General features: G+C 41.8%; 1 protein-coding gene across 5 annotated transcripts in view; it reads right to left on the reverse strand.

The window, feature by feature from the left end:
• The window catches only part of LOC126823967 (uncharacterized), a 60,599-nt gene that overhangs the window by 33,446 nt on the left and 6,579 nt on the right, over positions 1-20,574 (reverse strand). For 4 of the 5 annotated variants that reach the window (XM_056101957.1, XM_056101959.1, XM_056101958.1 and 1 more), the window contains exon 2: positions 89-442. In XM_056101957.1, the coding sequence (XP_055957932.1) occupies positions 89-442 (354 nt within the window). Of the gene's footprint in view, positions 1-88; positions 443-6,369; positions 6,402-20,574 lie in introns of those variants that run through there. The other variant, XM_050553040.2, reaches the window with a different exon arrangement.

Genomic DNA, 20,574 nt, shown 5'->3' on the forward strand with positions numbered 1-20,574 from the left:
CTGGGGGTTGTGACCTGACTATTTGGTCAGTCTCTTCAGAAGGTCTACTGGTACTTACCGTCGATACAGAAGGTCTACTGGTACTTACCGTCTATACAGAAGTAAACATACTGTATATAACCAGAATTACTCGGTATATATGGATACGAAGCGGTAACGGTACACGATTGTTGATTTGCACATTGGCCATAAACTGGAAGGCGATCGTCATCTCGGGGTACAATTGGTTCACCGTTTGGTGATAGTCGACAGCACTCATCATTACTACATTCTGTTTCACTTTTACATTGTTTGTCGGAAGGTCCAATTGTAATTTTATTTTTATCGCTTATCCCTTCCATAGCAATCGCTTGACCATCTTTACAAGTTAACGTAGTATTCGTACACGGTGAACCAATGCGACCATAGCAAGCATACGCTGATTTACCATCAACCATGGCCACTGAAAGAGAAATAAAATCAACGTTCTAATCACAAATATGGAACCAAATATTTAAATAGATATCCTATAAATAATTAAACTACAGACATTATACAAATTAAAATGATTCAATTGTGCGATTCTTTAAAAGGGTATTATATAAGATTTAGATAACGGTTTTGCTAAAATTAACCCGGTTGGTGCTGACATGCCATAAAATCACATTTTATTTCATTTTCTTGCTATCCTTGTTCAACAAAAGATAATTCCAAAATGAATGTATGGTGTTTTGACAAGAAATAGCATAGATAGTCGAGAGTGTCAAGTACAAAGTCTCGATTATCCATTTAGTTTACACAGAAACGGTGTGACAAAGTACTCTATACCATTCATCAAATTGAACGACCATTTAGGTGCATAGAACTTATTGACCTCCAGCAGTTTTCTGATAATATATATGATATTGACTTTTCAACTCTGTATATACTTCGGTTAAGTCACGGCTGTCTCTGTTCTAATTAAACCTGTAATTAATCTAATATGTCCTTTACGGGCTACACATGATCTGTGTACAACACTCGGCATAACTTCAAAGGAAATGCAGTGGTCATTGCATCATACCATGACCTGGTAATGACTTCAAAGGAAATACAAAGTGCAATCACAGATACCATAATCTGATAAATAAATAATACCATATATGATGATGACTCTTATACATTTTCCTGACAGTATACGTCCCTGAACCTAGGTCGGACATGTGACGGGCCCTACCACACCTGAGATCGTAGCATTATGGCAAAGCGCTCCAGACTGCGCAGACTATAGCTATTCTTTCTTTTCTTACACCTGGAGCTTCCCTGCAAAGACATTGTGTCTTATCCAAATAAGCTAGATCAAACCTATTTTGTGGCTTCCTCTGGCAAGTTTCTTAGGAAACACTTGTCTAAAATTCCAGGACGACAGTTAGACAGACGCACAGGGTGGAGACGAGAGAAGTAGAGAGGCTTGGACGAGTGCATGGACTCACCGGAGTTCAGCCGCTACCTTGGCAGAAGAGAGGAATGGTGGATTTACTATAGTTAATGTACCGTCCTGATGTGTTTCTGTATAGTTTAAGTTCCACTATTGTTGATATTCGTATTGTATTTATGTATTTATTTGATTTTCGGTTCCCGTTGTAAATAAATGCTATATTTATTAAACTGATCTACTGTTATCCAATTAATCCAATTAATAATTGACAGAGAAGTTGATGAAAGGTGCTATTTATATTTAATATTTTCCTTGCCCAATTTGCAATGAAGAGCATGACACCTTTTTACATTATATATCTATGTTTAAAAAATAATTGCAGTAATAAAACATATATTTGGCAATGTACTAAAATTATATCCTCCAGTTAGCTGGTTTGGGTTTATTTTGAAACATGGTTTATGTAAATACACTGCATTTATAGTCGATGGAGGTAAATATTAACTTTATATCTTTAAGACATTTAATGATTTTAAAGTAGCAATTATTACATCTACTACAAACAGATTTGAACTGATTCTTTTTACACAATGTTTAAAACTTCTGTAAGCAGTCATCAAATAAAAGTAAATAAACGTTGCCAGTGGACAGTATGTGATTTAACACAGCCATTCTCATAGAGCATAGATTCCACTTTTAGAGGCAAAGTGTTTGGGTTTATTGTAAAATTTATTGTTTAAAGCTATATTTTCGTTATGAATCGACCTGCTTTTGAAACTGTTTGAGGTAGGCTGGCTCAAAGGATACTGCACGATGTTCGTGCACTGTAAAAAAGAAATTTTTTGAAATAACACAAACTTATGTTATTTTCAACACAAGTTAGGTGTGAAACTTGGGTAGAAATTTAAGAAACTTGTGTTGTTATATACAAACTTGTGTATAGCCACCAACAAACACATGTATTGTATTTTACAATTTATATCCTGTAGAGCAACCTTCCACATGCACCACACCTCCTTTTGGTCTGTTTAAACTGTAATGTTTGATAAATGACATAATAATAAATTAATAATAAATTGATAGTAAAAAATTAAATTAATACTGCCAAATCAATACTAAATATACATTTGCAATGCTATTAAACTAAGTTAATTCCAATACTAATAAAATTGTGTTACATAATGACAGATTCCTCCACCCCAATCACAAAATAAAACAAAATTCAATAGCAAATATCTCAGTTCATAGCTAAGCAATTTGACTGAAATTTTCAGTATATTCTGTTTTCATTATCTACATTTACTTTTGAACTATTATAGCAACAACTGTCACCTCGTTAGCTAATCTTTCACAATGCCCCTTTAAGTAAATTTATGGATCATTCTTTGCTCATTTCTTTTTCCGCAATTGATGCTATTTAAGATTGCCAATTTTCTCACAGTTCGACCTCCAGTTTGTGATACCATGGGGAATCCAGTATTTTTCTAGCAAGATGAAAGTCTCTTCACTCTTTATATGCCAAATATCATTTCAAATAAGAAGTACTTTTATTTTATATGGGGGTGGGGGGTAATGGTCTACTGGAATACCGTATACGTGAAGGTCAAGGTCAAGGCATATAAATAAAAAAGGCTGAAAGAAATGTTTGAGGAAAATATATATTTATGCGTTTGTTATTTATTATCTAGTCCATGCCTGGGTTTATTTCTATGTTTGGCAGAATGTAAGAACAAAATAATTATGAAACAAACAAAGATGTTCAATCCTTAAGCAAATACATTCAAGACAGATTCTTACCTGCTGGATCGATCCTAAGTATTCGGACAATGGCGCGGCGCCGAACATCTGATGGTAATTATGCACGATTTCAGAAACATGAAGTTATCGTTGTTTCTTTTAAACGAAACAACTCATTAATATACATAGAAACAAAATCGACGCTATTGGTATTAAATTTGTAAATATTTACAAACCCGTGTTCTTGTATTCTCTGTGACCATTATATTTTTAAAAAATATTACTACTCAAAAACCATATTACTCAGCACGCTGTTGATGCCAACTTAAATGGGCTAAATATAGCCTACTCCGTTCAGATATCTAACTGAACGTCGCCAATATAATATCCTAGAATTTGCAGTTAACCAATAATGTCCAGTTTCGATTTGATCAACCAATACATCAAAAGAGAATTTAACTAAGATTTTTAACTTTAACTTTTGAAAACACCAGTGTTCTACAATTCACAAATTATATATTCCTTTTGATCTACAAATTTATTGGGTCAATAACAATAGGCATCTTGAAAACATTTTTAACTACAGACAACTTAATACATTCAAGTATGTCTGGCTATTGTTTGAGTAAAGGAACTAAAGTAATTTTTAAAAAAATGAAGTATTACGTACGTAGTCATAATTCGAACTCTTAAACTTGTGGACTCCCGAATTCAGACTTTTTATGGAGACATTCATGTATGTCTGACTATTGTCTGAGTTAAGTAACTAAAATATTAGGTTTTTTTTTAAAAAAAAAAAAAGTATTACGTACTTAGTCATAATTCGACCTCTTTAACTTGTGGACTCCCGAATTCAGACTTTTTATGGAGTTCATTCATTATTTGTTGACGGTACATATTATTTGTGTTAATTATGTGGAAAAAAACAATATTTTATAAACCTACCCAAGTTTGTTGTTGACGGTACATATTATTTGGGTTAATTATGTGGAAAAAAAACAATATTTTATAAACCTACCCAAGTTTGTGTTAATGCATGAAAAAGAACACAAGTTTGTGTTAATACAGTGCAAACCAACACAAACTTGTGTAGAATAATTTTCACACAAGTCTCTGTGTTGAGATCCAACACAAGAGCTATTTTCTGTGTGGTTTATTCCAGGTGTTGGCCGCGAGCCTGACACAAGAAGGTGCTTAGTCAATCCCGTCTTCATAAGCCCCATCGTAGCAACAACTTAGGGCGTTAAACCCCATTCCATTGCATTTCGGGTATAATAATAATAATGGATTTATATAGCGCCTTTATATATCCAAACATTTGCTCACTGGCGCTGAGTTGGTCTGTAACATTTACGCCAGATTTCCATCATCTGCATTGATTAGCAAGGATTTGAATGTGTACATTGACGTGCACGTAATAGATCCCTTGACAGTTGGAATTCGAGGAGGGGTAGCCACCATTTGTGTAGACAAAAAGCACGTCAATTGCCACTGTATGTTATTCTAAACAAGGAAAATGTGTCCAATAAAATGAGGAAACTTTCACCGTGACACAACATAACACCAAATACTCTTAAAGGACAATATTGGTGTCAATCATTATAAAATATGTGATAGAACTGGTTAAATACATCCCAAATATAATTTTAACACAGAGATCATTGTATAAGGGATATATGTAACAAGCACGTGAAGAAACGGGAAGTGACGACAAACATGACAAACACGAGTTATCCTTCTATATAACTGACTGAAGTAACGAGCGATAACTGACACACGAACGAATTTCATTTCACTGATAATTCCGTTGAAGATCGTTAGACTAAGTAAGGCACAGACTGACCATTATAAGGGTAAAATGATACCCGGGGTCAAACAGCAAAGTTACCACAGCATCACAACCAAGTCAGTAACGGGTAAATCCTCCTCTGTTTGCCAAACAAGCATTGATCCGACGTGGCATACTCCTAATGAGACGTCTAAGGTCATTTTGGTCCAGATTGTCCCATTCCTGTTGCAACGCAGCAGCAAGTTCTTGGACATTGGCAGGACGTTGTTGACGTTGACGTAACCTCAGTCCAAGCATGTCCCAGACATGCTCGATGGGGGAGAGTTCGGGACTCAGTGCTGGCCAAGGTAATGTGGTGATGTTCTGTTGTTGGAGGTAACCTGTAACGATCCTGGCCCTGTGACATCTTGCGTTGTCATCCTGGAAGATGAAACGGCGGCCATGACGTCGTGCGAACGGCACAACATGGACTGCCAAGATGTTGTCCCGGTAGTACTGGCCTGTAACACGCCCTGCAACAACATGTAAAGCCGTTCTTCCAGCAACAGTGATGCCTCCCCACACCATAACAGAACCACCCCCAAATCGATCATGTCTGATGACGTTAACGTCTTGGAAGCGCTCGTTTCGACGACGCCACACCCTCCTACGTCTGTCCAAAAAATCAACAGTGAACCTTGACTCATCTGAAAACATCACATTGCTCCTGCGTCGATTATCCCAGTGTTGACGATCCCTACACCAACGACGTCTTGCCTGAATGTGATGATCTCTCAAACAAGGGATCACGCGAGGACGTCGGGCGCGAAGGTGACCCCTATGCAGTCGATTCCGAATCGTCTGGCCACTCACTTTCACACCAGTGTCTGTTTGAAGACGAGCGCTGATCTGATTTGCTGTGATGACACGATTTCTCAAGGCCAAGGTACGAATAAATCGATCCTGGGCTTGAGTTGTCGCCCTTGGTCGACCTGAGCGTGGTCTGTCCTGTACAGATTGTGTATTACAGTATCTGGACCATAGCCTGCTTATGACAGACTGAGAAACATTCATCGTCCGCGCCAAAACCGCCTGTGTTGTGCCGATCTGTAGCATGCCAAGGGCACGTAACCTTTCATTTTGGGTAAGCCGACGCATATCAAAATTCAATGCCACAATGACTGTAACATTCAAAGTCAGAGTCGTGCAAATCTTGGGTTGGACCCCCATGATGATCCCAAGCATCACCTGCATTCCATGCGGTAGCTATTGGTGCGTTTGGGCGTCACATGTAACTGGAAATGTTTCTTCTGTTAGGTTCTATAGTGACTTTTTTCGTAGTCATTTGCATATTTTAGTATTATGCCCCAAAATCAAATATCCCCTACTTTTTTTGAATAGTATAGAAAGGGTGATGTATCATGTCCTAAGTTAGAGAAAAACAAATAACATAATAAATGCTATTTACCTGCAAGTGACAGCCATATGTATATCTGTATTATCTTCATTTTAATATTAAACTAAAGACAATGATTTTCCTATGAGTGTTAAGTGTAGGAAATGACTAACACGTGATAAGGAAATGTTTACATTATTTAATATTTTTCTATTTTCATAACCTTAAATGCATGTATGAAACATAGTTTATAATAAATGTTCTTATTTTGATATAATTTTTAACATTATGTGATCAAAGAACTACCTTTAATCATGGCTATTTTAATACGTAGGTTTAGAGAAGGATGAGTTTTCTTACCAATTGGTGCATACCTGAAATGATCTCTGTTTGTTGTGATGACAATGTTTGCTACTAGTGTTTGTTTAGTGCTTTAAACAATCACTATTGTTAGTGTTTGTTTACATAACAATTAGTGTTGTTGTTAAACTGTTTCATTCTAGATTGTTTGTCTAAAGAAGGGGATTAATGCGTAAACAGGTGTTTTCTGCTTTCATAACATACCATTTACTGCTGCTTAATGAAGTTAATGATATAAAAGACATATCTGTGTGTGGATCCTCACTATTTCCAAAATGGATTCAGATAGAGAGGTACAGTTTAGAGATCAACTGTATCAGATGCACACTGTCAACAAGCGCGTCCTCATTCCTAAAGATGATTACCAGAAGATCGTTAGTGAGTTGCTTGATGCTAATTCTTCAAGCAAGAAGTCTCCACACCAGTACTACTTACTAAAGAAGTATGAAGTTCTTGAATGTGGTGACGTGAAGAAGCTGATTCGCAAGAGAGATGGTAGTGAAGAACCAGTATATTTTGCCTCTATTGAACATAGCTTTGACATCATCCAGAAAGCCCACATTGCAACAGGTCATGGTGGAAGGTATAAAATGATGAAAGAACTCAGCAAGAAGTATGCCAACATCACCCAAGAAGCTGTGACTATCTTCAAATCTTCCTGCGTTCCCTGTCAACAGAAGAAAAAGAGAACCACAACCAAAGGTGTTGTTGTGAAGCCCATCACCTCTACAGATTTTGGAGCCAGAGCCCAAGTTGACCTGATAGATATGCAATCGATGTGTCACGGACAGTACAAATTGAGTATGCATTATCAAGATCATCTCACCAAGTTTTCTGTTCTCAGAGCGCTGACATCGAAACGTGTAGTCGAAGTTGCATTTCAGTTGTTAGACATATTTTTGATGCTAGGCGCTCCATCTATCCTCCAAAGTGACAATGAGTCAGAATTCACTGCTCAGATTATTGAATAGCTATGGCCACGTCTTGTCATTGTTCATGGCAAGCCCAGACATCCACAGTCTCAAGGTTCTGTAGAGAGAGCCAACTGCGATGTAAAGGATATGCTCACTGCCTGGTTATCCGACAACAACACAACTGAATGGACTGTTGGTTTGAAATTTGTCCAGTTTCAGAAGAACTCAAGTTATCATAGCGGTATCAAGAGAACTCCCTTTGCTGCTCTTCTCGGTTCCGATGCAAAGGTCGGCCTTACAACACCCAGTCTTCCAGCAGAGATCATATCCAGACTCCAAACTGAAGAAGATCTGCTCAACATCATCTCCCCAGCTCCAACAACAGAACCAGACACAGAACCAGCACCAACTCCAACAACAGAACCAGACACAGAACCAGCACCAACTCAAGATGTCATTGAAACCCGACAAGAAGAAATTCAGACCCAGAGGAAGCGTGCTGCAGAATCCCAGTTGCAACAAGCTGAGAAGATGGTGAAAAGAAGTAAAGTTGTGCTGTCAGAAGTGAAAGTTGGTGACAATGTAACAATCTTAATTCCCGCAGTAGATAGAGGTAGAGCTGATCCTCGCAATTTGATTGGTGTTGTGACTGACATTAGTGACACTGACATGTACACTATTGCTGTGAAAGCTGGAATCCTGAGTGGGAAGTATTCCCGCAACCAGTTTGACGTGTATGCCACAGCGCTGTACAATCTGACCGACATGTCTACCGACTGTACTGTGTCTCTGAGATCAGCTGTTCAGTCTGAATCGATATGTAATGGACAGGGATTTGCCAAATGTAACTGTGCTGGGACAAAAAGATGTCAAACAAATAAATGCAAGTGCTACAAGTCTGGTGTCAAGTGTAATTCAAGGTGTCACCCCTCACTCTCCTGTAAAAACAAAAGTTAGTCTGATATCCATGTCAGAAGTTTCATGCGATACATGCATATGGCATTTTGTACAATTTATACCCTGTGTTGATGACAAATATCTGAAACAACTGTGTCTAGTTATTTCATGATGTTATAAATTAGTTTGATGAAAACATCAGAAATGTCATGAGATGTTTCTTTTGGTACAACTGATGAATACATATTTGAGACAACTGTGTACACTGACATGTGTCATGTGTGACATGTCGTTTAGGGTTGGAATGTAATAAAGAAAACAACTGTAAACTGTGTTGGTATCTCATTTATAAGCATTCAGGGAATATGTATAATCCCTGAAAATTTCAGGGAATATACATACTCACTGAGTGAATCAGGGAATATACATAATCACTGAAATTTTCAGGGATTATACATATTCCCTGATTATACATATTAACTGTAACATATATATATATGTTTGTAACTCACTACCAATACATATGTCCACCCTTTGTTTATTGTAAACATAAGATTTAACTATTTTATATGTTTGGAGAGAACTTATATAGGCCTTTGCCTGTTGTTCAATCCAGTTCAGTTTATTTAATGAAATATTGTTTAAATTAGATTGACAAAGAACAATATGCAAATTCTTAAATTTCAGTTGAGCCCATTTCATTGCAAGTTGAAGTGAGTAGTTAGGGGGCTTGTACAGCCATTTTTTTGCGTGTGCGTGCATGTGCGTGCACGTGACCTTGCACGTGCATGACCCCGTGACATTGCAGGTGCGTGACCTTGCATTGAGTGACCCCTTGCAGGTGCGTGACCTTGCATGTGTGTGACCCCCTGCACGTGCGTGGGAAGAGAGAGAGAGAGAGAGAGAGCAGAAGAGGAGAAGAAGAAGAAGAAGAGAGCAGAAGAAGGGAGAGGAGGGGGAAGGGGAAACAACGCTTTTGCATTGATTAAGTTGGCCCTGAAAAGGGCCGTTGGTTGGCCCTGAAAAGGGCTAACAGGAGCACTTCGGCTGCTCCCACCGATTGGGTTTTTTGGTGCATTTCACTGAATGCTTGCGCCGTCTATGGTCGGTGTTCCCAATTTCGGTTCCACACCAGAAGCAGACTAGGTAATCTGCTTCTGGTCGGTTCCCCTTAAACATGGGGTAATATCCCCGACAAGTCGTACAAAATCTACGATCTGTTTGAGGTCGATCCATTTTGCTTGTGACTTCTTTTGGTTAGTTAGTTAGTTGTTAGTTGTGTTTTACGTCCGCTTCCACCGAGGTGGCTTCGACACTCCTATTTATGGCTCGGGACGGGGCGAGTCTAAGGTGTTGGGACGATACCATTTTTCACCAATCAGAATAGCATGACGTCACAAAAAACCATGAAGTCACAAGAAAAACAGACACGTGATATGTTGTCGACATTTTATTGAACAAAACTTTTTATCATGACAAATCTAACTTACAAAAAACATATTTACAGAGCAAAAAAGCATCGACATCGTTGACCCTTTTTCTGTTCCTCTTACAAGTTGGGAAAATGATCCCTAGCCCATTGTTCGACGAGTATATCGTTTACACGATACAAGCGACCGAAAACGGAAAGGGGATATGGGGAAGGAACGTGAAATCGATGACACAGAAAATACAAGCAATAATATCCGCACACGACACTGTCGAGTCCTTGAATCCATCTGGGTTGGTAGTCGAGTCGTTGATCTTGAACGAAACGTCGAAAGGCGTCTCCATAGATATCAGGGGGGCAACCATAGGAATCAAAGAAGGTGACGTGATTTGGCCCTTCACACACAAACACGGTCCAATGTTTGCCCGGTTGGTCTTCGTCATCCGTGTTGATGACGTAGGCTTTGGGGTACGAGGACGGGTGCAGTATATCCAGGTGATTACGAGCACACACGCCTTCGAAAATGGGAGCGGGGAGATGTTTTTTTAAAGCTCGTGTCAGTTGTCCATTGGAGAGAGCCTCACCAATCGGTGATGATGTTTCGTAAGTGGTCGATTTCCAAGACATTGTCGTAGTCGGCAAACAGAACAAGACTGAGGTGATTTGTCGGGGCCTCACCGAACTTGAGTTCCAAATTCAGTTCACCTGTCTCTTTCAGATGAAAGTAGTTACCGTCGGCTCCGTGGTCGTTGGTCAAATCAAAACAATACAGGTTGTACCCATTAATATAGTCGTGGAAAGGGGGTCCATGTCTTCTCTGGTGTTTAAGACGGCCACCCTTTTCATCAAATCCAGGTAGGGTGCGATGGCTTGTCGCTGGGGAACGTTCACGTCGTATTCGCTCACGATTTCCCCGTGCTTGGTCAGCTTGATGTTTTCCAATTGATTGTGTTTGAAATGGAACGGATTTCTGTTTTTTCTTCCGTCGTAGGCCGTATTGCGCACCAACCCCACGACCAGTCTCTTCGGCAAGATTTCCTTGTCGAACAGATTACCTAGGATGTGATGAGTGCGGTTGTCGGGAATGACCATGTCTCGGACCACCACGCGATTCACGGGATACTTGGCGTTGGACGATAGAAGTTGCTGTTCGAGGCGTGTCCGGGTACTGGGATTCAGTGTGACGAACGGGATATTCAGGTAGGCTTTGGTGAATTCGACTTTGTAGTCTTCTGCATCGTTACCTTCGCCGTACATCAGAAAAACTTTCGGGGATTGTTTTTCCAATTTCAATCGCACGTCCACACCGCTAAGCAGATACCGATCTTGTAGACACATGTCCAAGTGTAGACGTGACTGCAGTTCAAAGGTGCGACTGGCAGCGATGACTTTCTGACGTTGTTCCAATCCTTTGTTATTCGGCGCCTGTCGTACACCGTCCACCGTGGTGGCGACGGATCTCGTGGAATCGAACTGACCGGCGGTGTCTTTTTCCCACAGGACTTGTTTCGACAGGTGATCGTTCTTGGCTCCCTTACCGAAACTCAACAAATTCTCCAAGTAAGCCCGGTAGGGATAGTTCGGCAGAGAAGTGGTGACCAAGGTTTCGGCAGCTGTTCCCAAGCGTAATTTGACGTCTTTGAATAACGAATGAAACAGGTTGTTAACGGGTGCGACTTGACTGTCCGCATCCAGGTCACTCCCGTCGTTCTTGGTCACCTTCAGGGCCAGGTGCAGCGTCATGTTGGACTAATCCATGTAATCTTTAGGGTGATATTAAATATGTAATTCGATGGGCCTGTCGTGGTTCAAGTCGGGTGTCAACGGATACTTTCTGATATTTGTCACTTTGTGTATGGCCGTCTGCGTGTCGAGTACGATGAACAAATTCTGCAATTCGTCTCGCGCACAGGGACAGGAATCATTACGCATTACCTGCGTAGCCATGATCGAAGATATCTAATTTGCGTCGTTTGTGAGAGGTGACCTGTGTCTTCTTCTTCCTCTTTGGACGATGTGAAGTGGACGGAGGGGTCTTTTATAGGTTCCAGGTGGGCGACCACGTTCTTGAGTGTGTCGGACATCGTGTTGGACACCACGGGCCGAAGCGTGTCCTGAGCGACTTTCTTCAAATTCCATTTGGGTAACATTCTTTTTCACGGCCGCTTTGCCGGCCGACCACAGGGTCTTTCCCACGGATTTGACGGCATTTAACAATCCCGACCATCGCCCGGCACCCCGTTGTCGCAGAATTACCCCTCTGTATACTACCAGACCAGCCCCTCGCTGTCTCAGCGCTCCAGTTTTGTACACTTGAATCATCGTTGGCGACGGAAATGAAGTTGGACCACCACCTTACCGTCGAGAAATGGCACGGCGTTTCCCATTCCGTTCCTTATATAGAGACCAATGGAGTTTAGTCGACTGTACTTCAATGGTAATTATTGAATCCTGGCGGGACGATGATACAATCGTCGACTGGGAATCACGTCCAACAGGGGAGCCTGCATGTCGCCCACAATCTGAGGTGCAATAATGTCCGTGTACACGTAAAACAGATCGTACTGGATTTGAAGATTTGGGGTGTGGTGAGCGTAGTAAGGCAGGAGACTTTGGCCATCGTCGCCGATCATTTCTATGGACTGTAGGGAAATCATCATTTCGTTTCCCGTCCATCCCAACATGGACACGATGGGTCCCCGCAGACGAACATCGATTCTCGGCAATATGTCCAAGTAGAAAAGCGTCTGCACGTGATTGATTTTCAGATACACTCTATCGTTGGTGTTGTCTTTCTTGAAAGAAACGAAGGAACCTCTTTGCACGGCCCCGTGACGCATTATCTCTCGAGTTTCTTAATCGCTCTGCTGTTTCTTCTCGTGGTCGGTCATTTCCTTGTTGTTGGGATCCAAGCGGACGGGTTGATTGGCCAAATGATTGTAGATGGGAGCCAGATTCCACAAATCATCCAGTCTAGTGTTCAGGACATCCAGGATATGTCTGAGCGACTCGTAGTCGTCACTCTTGACGTGTGTTTCCATTTCGATCGATCCCTTGGCCTCTTCGCCCTTGACACCCTTGAAACAATACGAGGGATCGATGCTGTGGTGTTCTCGGCATACCTTTACTTCGGGTTCTTCGCTCGAGGGCGACCAAGAATGAACGCGTAAGCCGATCGTATTGTGTCGGTGATCGATGTTGTTCCATTGGTCAGGTAACGTGATCATGGGCAGCCCCACTTCCCATTCCCGATGATCGACGAGAAGGGGCGGATCCAGGTGTGTTTGATACGTGGACACGGTGTTGTCGGGATACCACGACATGGAACTGTCACTAGGGAGCGTGAGGTAAAAGGGTCGGTCGTTGTTCATTGTGTTTGGTTTTCAAGGTCGGAGAAGGTAACAGGTAACCCAGGGTACTGGAGAGCAAGGCCGTCCACAACGTGGTCTGTGATCCGTCGGGTTTGAAAGCCAATTGGGACAAGGAAACACCTGCCACGACGTACACTAAAATCACTTGACAGAAAAAGACGATTTCCGCTTGGGGCACACGTTTTCCCAAGAGTGACCAATTGTGGGATGTCGCGGATGTGGACGTGGTTTCGTCTTGCATGTTGACTGAGGTGAGCGTCTCTCACTCCTATTTATACGTTTTGGAGACTGGTCCTGTCGATCCACGAATTAAAACTCGCCGGATAACCCAACCATTTCACCAACACTTTGTCTTTTTTTCTTTCGAGTACTCTTTCGATGGGAAAGATCTCGTCGTCGTTGACTTGAACCGCTTGCAATTCTTCGGGATAGAAGGTGCCTTGTATGGGTTCGCCTCTTTCGTCTAATAGCTTGTAACCGGAACCAACGTTGGGTGCGACGTTAAACGTTTCCAGAGTCCAGTTCGGCCAGTAACCTTTGTCGAAGGCACCGTGTTTCGATAAAGCCAAACGTACGGTCGTACCGACGTCCATTGTTCTCTTTTTTCTTTTTGAGGGGGCGTGGAGGTGTTGTCAACATCCATTCGTGTTCGGGACGAACGTCTTGGGGTGCCATACCGTCTGGCGTTGTAAGCCCGAACCAATTCGTCTAGCACGTCAATGTACCGTTGTGTTTGTCGATGAGTAAAGTATCGCCACATGCGCTCTTTCAGTGTCCGCTGAAATCGTTCCACCACACTGGCCTTGGTTTCGACGTTGTGTGTCACGAAAAAATGTGTTTTTTTTCTTTTTCAGAAAAGCTTGCATTTTTCGATTGAGGAATTCGGTGCTTTTGTCCGTCTGAAGTCGCTGGGGTTGTCGACTTTGAAAGATGCGACGAAAGGCGTCCACCAAACCATCTCCCGTCTTGTTTTTGAGGGGCAACACCCAAGCGTACTTGGAAAACACGTCGATGACACACAGCAAATACCTGTATCCCTCATTCTGTTTGGCAAAGGCCGACATATCGCTCAAATCGGCTTGCCACTGATGATCTATGCCGGCCACCACCGTGGGAGTCCGAGAGAATTTCTTTTTCAGTGGTTTGTGCACGGTGTACGGCCTTTGTTGTTTCAACCATGTTTTCACTTTGTTCAAGGGCACACCGGTAGCTTTGTGGAGACCCAGGACTCCACCAAAAGCGGCCGGGTGTTTCGGGTCGTAATAGACTTTCTTCAGCTTTCGTTCCTTGTTTCAGTCGGTTTCCATGTGATCAGGCTATTTATAGTTTTTGCAAGGGGAGCCTTCGGGCTCGCTTGGTAGGTGTAGATCTGACTCGCCCTGTAGGTGTACTCGTAGTAGGGGTATCCGTACTTGAGATTTTCTTCTTTCTCGGGCGTCGCGGCGGAACGGGAGTCCGTGCGGGTTGCGTGGACAACACGTTCCTTCGTTCTTGATTGCCGATGGCTTCGCGCGGTACGTTCGTGACTTTCAAACTTTGCATCACACCAAACCATCCAAGTGGAGCCTGAGTATTCTTTCGCCGACGAACCAAATCGTTCACGATGTCGATGCCTTCGTACCGTGGGATCACGAAGGTCCGGTGCCAGGGTCGGGAATGTCGCTTTGGGAAGGGTCGGAGGCGGGTGTTTCCGCTGCGTATTCTTCGTACGAGCCATCGTGACTAACAGAATCAAGTCGAGTGACAGGTCCCTGAACAAGACCAAGTAATGGGCATTCAGGCTGATGGTACGCTGTTGCTTGTAAATGACACTCGTGTGTCTTCTCCCATCAAATCGTCCACGACCAAGACTTGTGGACCCTTGACTTGCTCCATCACGTCGTCAATGTCTGTCAAACCTTTGACGTAAGTGTAAGGAAAGCGATCGTAACTCTCTTGCCATTCCCCGTAGGCCCACACGATGCGTTGGGGAGGAATGTCGAACAGGGACGCTTGAAGAAATTTCTGTACAAAGACCGTCTTTCCAACACCCGTTGGACCGCTGACTAACATGGTAAAGGGGATGTTTGAACGCCACATCCATCTTGCACTGTTTCCCCCCCTGCCTTTTCCCCCTGCCTTTTATACCTTCGCGCCCTCCACAGAACAACAAACATGGGGTGAAATAAGAACAGAATTTATTTTACAAAAAATACAAACATAGCATGGCATTCAATACAAATACAAAAAAAACATGGCCTATAGTACAAAGGAAAAGAAAAAATGTTAGTTATCACGTTGTCTCTTCAGGATTTCTTGTCTCAGCCAGGGTACGTTTCGCAGGACGCGAGGAATCCAATACACATGTCCCAAAAGCTTCTGCATCGTATCGTGCGGGTGCCAGTCTTCCAATTCGGCAAACGTGACGACGACGGGTACCCATTCGCTCATATCGAAACAGGGGGGATACGACAAGACTTCGGTCATATCTCTCGGACCCGCATATTGGATGAGTGCTCGGGAAAAACTTTCTGCTTCCTTCTCCGCCAACAAGAGAACGGTCGGCTTCGGGGTTTCACTGGTTTCACTGGTAGTCGGGGAAATAACTGGTGGACAGGAAAGCGTCGTCGGCTGTTTTCTTTTTCTCTTTGTAGCGCCTGTAGAGTTCGAACGCTTCTCCGCACCAGTACCAGTATCGCTGACTGCGGGTGTTGTCTCTGGGCACATCGATGTTGTTGTCGAACATGCGACTGGCGACGGCTTCAAAGTTGTTTTCTGTTTGGATTTCTTCTTGGCACTCGAGCAGGCCGTGGCCGAGCTGTCGACAGTTGAGGCACTTGTGATTGTCGTCGGTGGGTTTCTTGACTCCGTAACACTTTCTTTTGACAGTGTCTTTTCTTTCTTCGTCACTCTTCGCTTTTTGGGCTTCGGCTCGTTTTCCATACTGGGGTGCCCAGTGTCCTGGTTCTCCACAGAGGTAACAACTTCCATAGGAGCCATTAGCTGGTCTGTCTTGTCTTGGTTTTCGTTGCTGTTGTTGGGAACGAGTAGGGCAGTCTCTATACCAGTGTCCGACATTGTTACAAGAGAAACAAGCTTGACTAGCCATCGAGAGCAGAATGAAATTTTATTCTGACACTTCGCTTCTTATAGTCTTGGCCGTGACGTCACTCTCTTTTGATTGGTTCTTTCTTTTCCTTCGTTTCTATTGGTTCGTGTCTAGTCTTTGATTTCCAGGCTTTCCACGTACTTTTGCACTTCTTCCCAATCGATGACGGCTTCACTCACGTGACAGGCCTACAACAACGTCACCAGGTCGGCTCGATTACCGTGTTTTTGTCGCCACTGGTTGAACACGGTGAAAATCTGCATGCGCGCGTTGTTAGGATGACTCCTCTTGGCTTGGCTGATCCGCGCTTCTCTGATTCCTAGATGTCTGCCAATACATTCCCAACCTTCTCCCAGCTTGCCGGACATGACGTTGATATCCAGTTGATCCAGGGACCATCGTTTCTTTTTCTTCGGTAACTCGTCTATCCACCGTCGTATGGGATTCTCTTCGTCTTTGGGTTCGAGGAACTCGTCTTTGCGTTTGATCAACCCCGTCTTAAATCCCGGAACCACACGCCAAAACTTTTTCAAGGCTTCGTCGACGTCTTCTCGCCATCGTTGTTCATCCTCCCACTTCTTGACTCGGTCCCGTGGATCGTCCATCATACTGCCTAGCACGCTATCGATGTCTTCTGGTTTCGGCTCGTCCACCCAGATGTAGTGACTGTAATCGTCGACGGGATGTGAGGGTACGCCCGTTATGGAACACACGCCCAATCCCAGACACGAATGGTATCTCTGACTGGGGTGCTCGTACTTGCAGCCGATACACTCCTCGCGTTGCTTTTCCTCTGTGATGAGTAAGTAACAGTTGCAGACCCGAACGTTGAGCCATCGTCGTCTTAGTTTCTCGATCAAATCCGTATTTTCTGCCGGTTCGTCATCTTCTCTGTTTGGTCGCCATCGTCCTGACACACGAAAGTCAGTATCCATAGGGGTAAGTGTTGATCGGTTGGCCACCGTCGTTAAATTGAACAAAACGTTTGTCGTACACGATTTTATATCTTTTGTTCTCGGGGCGTGTCCAGAGACGTCGGTCACGTGATCTGGAAATCTTGAACGGATTGGCGATGACAAGCGGTTCGTTTTGATTGACGCGCCGTACATTCTCTTTCATGATGTTGTAATTGAGTTGTTGGGAGGCACGATAATTCAAGGTGAATCACCGGACTTTGCAGACAGTTTTTCCATCACTCTGGCGGTACGCATAATTCTTTGGCCCTCCGCTAACAAATTCCCGAATGGTAACATTCTCGGGCAACTCGTTCTTCCACTGACCCAAACTCGAACCTTCCGGGGGATTCCATGAGGTGGAGTGGTATTGGTAGATGACGCTGTCTGTGTCAAAATAACAAATACGTTCTCCCAACTTTTCCAAGACGGAATAGAGTTTCAAGCGGGCCTGGGCGGTGACAAAGGCGGCGATAACTACGTTGGTGATGGGACAGGGTGCGACGTGTTCATCTTTCTTCAGTGTTTCTACCAATACCATGTTATCATTGACTAACTGGACATCTCGCACGGTCTGTGTCACGTCCAACATTTTCTCGAAATAGTCGCTGGGCTCCGTGATGTATTTTTGTTTTGTATAAACATATTTTATTCAAACAACATGAATGGGATTGGGTAACAGACAGAGCCTATGTGAAAACCCTCTCCCTATATACAGTATAATTTACAATAATAAAGTATTTACATATATACAAGGTATTTACAGTACATGTAATTATATTATATAAAAATGAAAAACTTGTAGTAAAATATCTATTAAATTAGGGAATTTTAAAGAGAATTGAAAATAATAATTTTTAGAATCGTTGAGAAAGGTTAAAAAACTCATGTATGGTCTTAAAAATGGTAATATTTTCAGCAACGGAAAGATTATTTGATCCAAATAACAGATGATTGCTATTTCTGTATTCGAGAGGCAAAGTGTTTATCGTTCTGTGGCGTGCATCTGAGTGCTTTGTACATATGAAAAGAAAATGTTCAATATCTTCAAATGGATGACCACAAGTACAAGCTGGATCTTCTGATATATGTCTCAAAAACAAGTGACCTTTAAGATCGCTACATCGGAGTCGGAATTTTGAATGAATAATTTCGTTTTTTCGCGAACCCAAAAAATAATATATCGGAATGTTTGTGTCATTTTTGGAAAGTTTTTGTTTAAAGCCAGATAGTGATGTTGTTCTACGAACCGAGGTGTCTAACTGGTTCCATTCCCTGATGGAGGACGGTATAAATGTATTAGAAAAGAGATGTGTTCGGGATTTAAATTCCGTAAAATCATTATGGTTCCTTAATGAATATGGTAATGTTGGAGACTTTTCAAAAGGATTTAAAAGGTATTTGGGAACAATATTATTGAAGACTTTGTACATAAGATGCAATTTGTGACGTTTCCGTCTCTCCATCAAAGTAATAAAACCAGTTTCTCTGTACAGTGATTCGCGATTGGTTCCTTTAACCGCCCCGCAAATAGTCCTAAGTGCATCAAGTTGAAGGCTTTCTAATTTATTAGCTAGTACATTTGAACAACCGTCCCAAATAATATCCGCGAAGTCAAAATGGGGCAAAATAAAGGAAGTGTAAATTGTTTGTAGAGTTTTCCGCTTTAGTCTGTATTTTAGCGATTTTAGACAATTTGTCAATTTTGAAATTTTCTTACATAAATTCTCAAGATGGACATTCCATTTTCCGTTACTTTGAAAAATTAAACCAAGATGTTTGTGACAGGCGACCTCTTTAATCTGTGATGTGCCAAAGAACAAAGGTGGATTAGTTGTTTGTGATTTTGTGCTTATGGTCATTGTTTCCGTTTTTAGAGGATTAAAGGTTACCAACCACAAGTCTACCCAGTCATTTATTTTCTTTAAATCATTATTCAGAATATCCGAACTTGTACAAGGGTCATCCATTTTTACAAATAGTGAAGTGTCGTCTGCAAATAGTCTAACATTGGAATCAAGGTTGTTCACAATATCATTAATATAAATTAAAAACAATAGCGGTCCCAAAACAGATCCTTGTGGTACACAAGCATGGATGGTTCTTGGATCAGAAGATAGACCTTCTAAAACAACTGATTGTTGTCAATTACAAAGATAATTTTTAAACCATTCTAAGAGGCTACCCCTGATCCCAGCTCCATCCAGCTTCCAACAAAGTCCGGCGTGCCAGACTTTGTCGAATGCTTTGCTGATGTCACAAAAAACAACTCGAGTAGAAGAATGTTGGTCAATGGCTTGACAAAACATATGTGTTAGTTCTATTAGTTGAAAGATGGCGGAGTCACCACGAAGAAAACCACTTTGAAAAGACGTTAGTATTTTGTTCCCTCTCAAAAAGTTAAAGACATGTTTGTATATAACCTTTTCAAATACTTTTATGATGATACTAAGAAGAGAGACTGGCCTATAGTTACCACAATCGTTTGATGATCCTTTTTTGAAAATAGCCGTGACATTTGCAAATTTCCATATACTGGGTACTTTACTTACTTTTAATGACAGTTCAAACAAAGAGCATAGCGGAGATGAAATTTCGGTGGATATTTTCTTTAGTAATTTGGCACTTATGTCGTCCGGACCGGAGGCTTTTGAGGTGTCTAAACTGTCAATAATGTCTTTAACTTCTTGGGGGGTTGGTACAATCTGTTCTAATGAATTAGCATTTCTGTCAATGGAGGGTAAAGATTTATTAGTATAATTAAGTTTAGATTGTTCAACAAAAAAGTTATTCAGTGCGTTTGCCTTGTCTTGCGGTGTGAATAAAGTATTGTTATTTACAATTAAGGGTGGTGTGTCTTGTTTAGTACAGCCTTGGGTTTTTACAAATGAATTAACAATTTTCCACCAGCTTTTATTGCCAAACTGCGATTTGTCATTTATCTTTTCATCTAAGTTATCATAATATGCTTGTTTTGCTTGTCTAATCAAATTTATATATTGGTTCCGAATGTTCCTAAAAGATTGCCATTGATTGTCATAATTGGTGCTGGTGGCACGTTTATGAATTATATTCTTTTTCCTTCTAATTTTCCGAATTTCGCTTGTCATCCAAGGTTTGTCGTTAGGTCTAATGGTTACTACTCTATTTGGGATATTTCTTTTAGCTAAATTGATAAATTCACTTGTAAATTTCCTACTCGAGTCATCAATGTCGTCATCTTGTATCAGATCGTACCAGTTTGTCGAAATGACGTAATTTTTTA

This window comes from Patella vulgata, chromosome 6 (assembly GCF_932274485.2).
Source record: "Patella vulgata chromosome 6, xgPatVulg1.2, whole genome shotgun sequence".
Classification (NCBI taxonomy): domain Eukaryota; kingdom Metazoa; phylum Mollusca; class Gastropoda; family Patellidae; genus Patella; species Patella vulgata.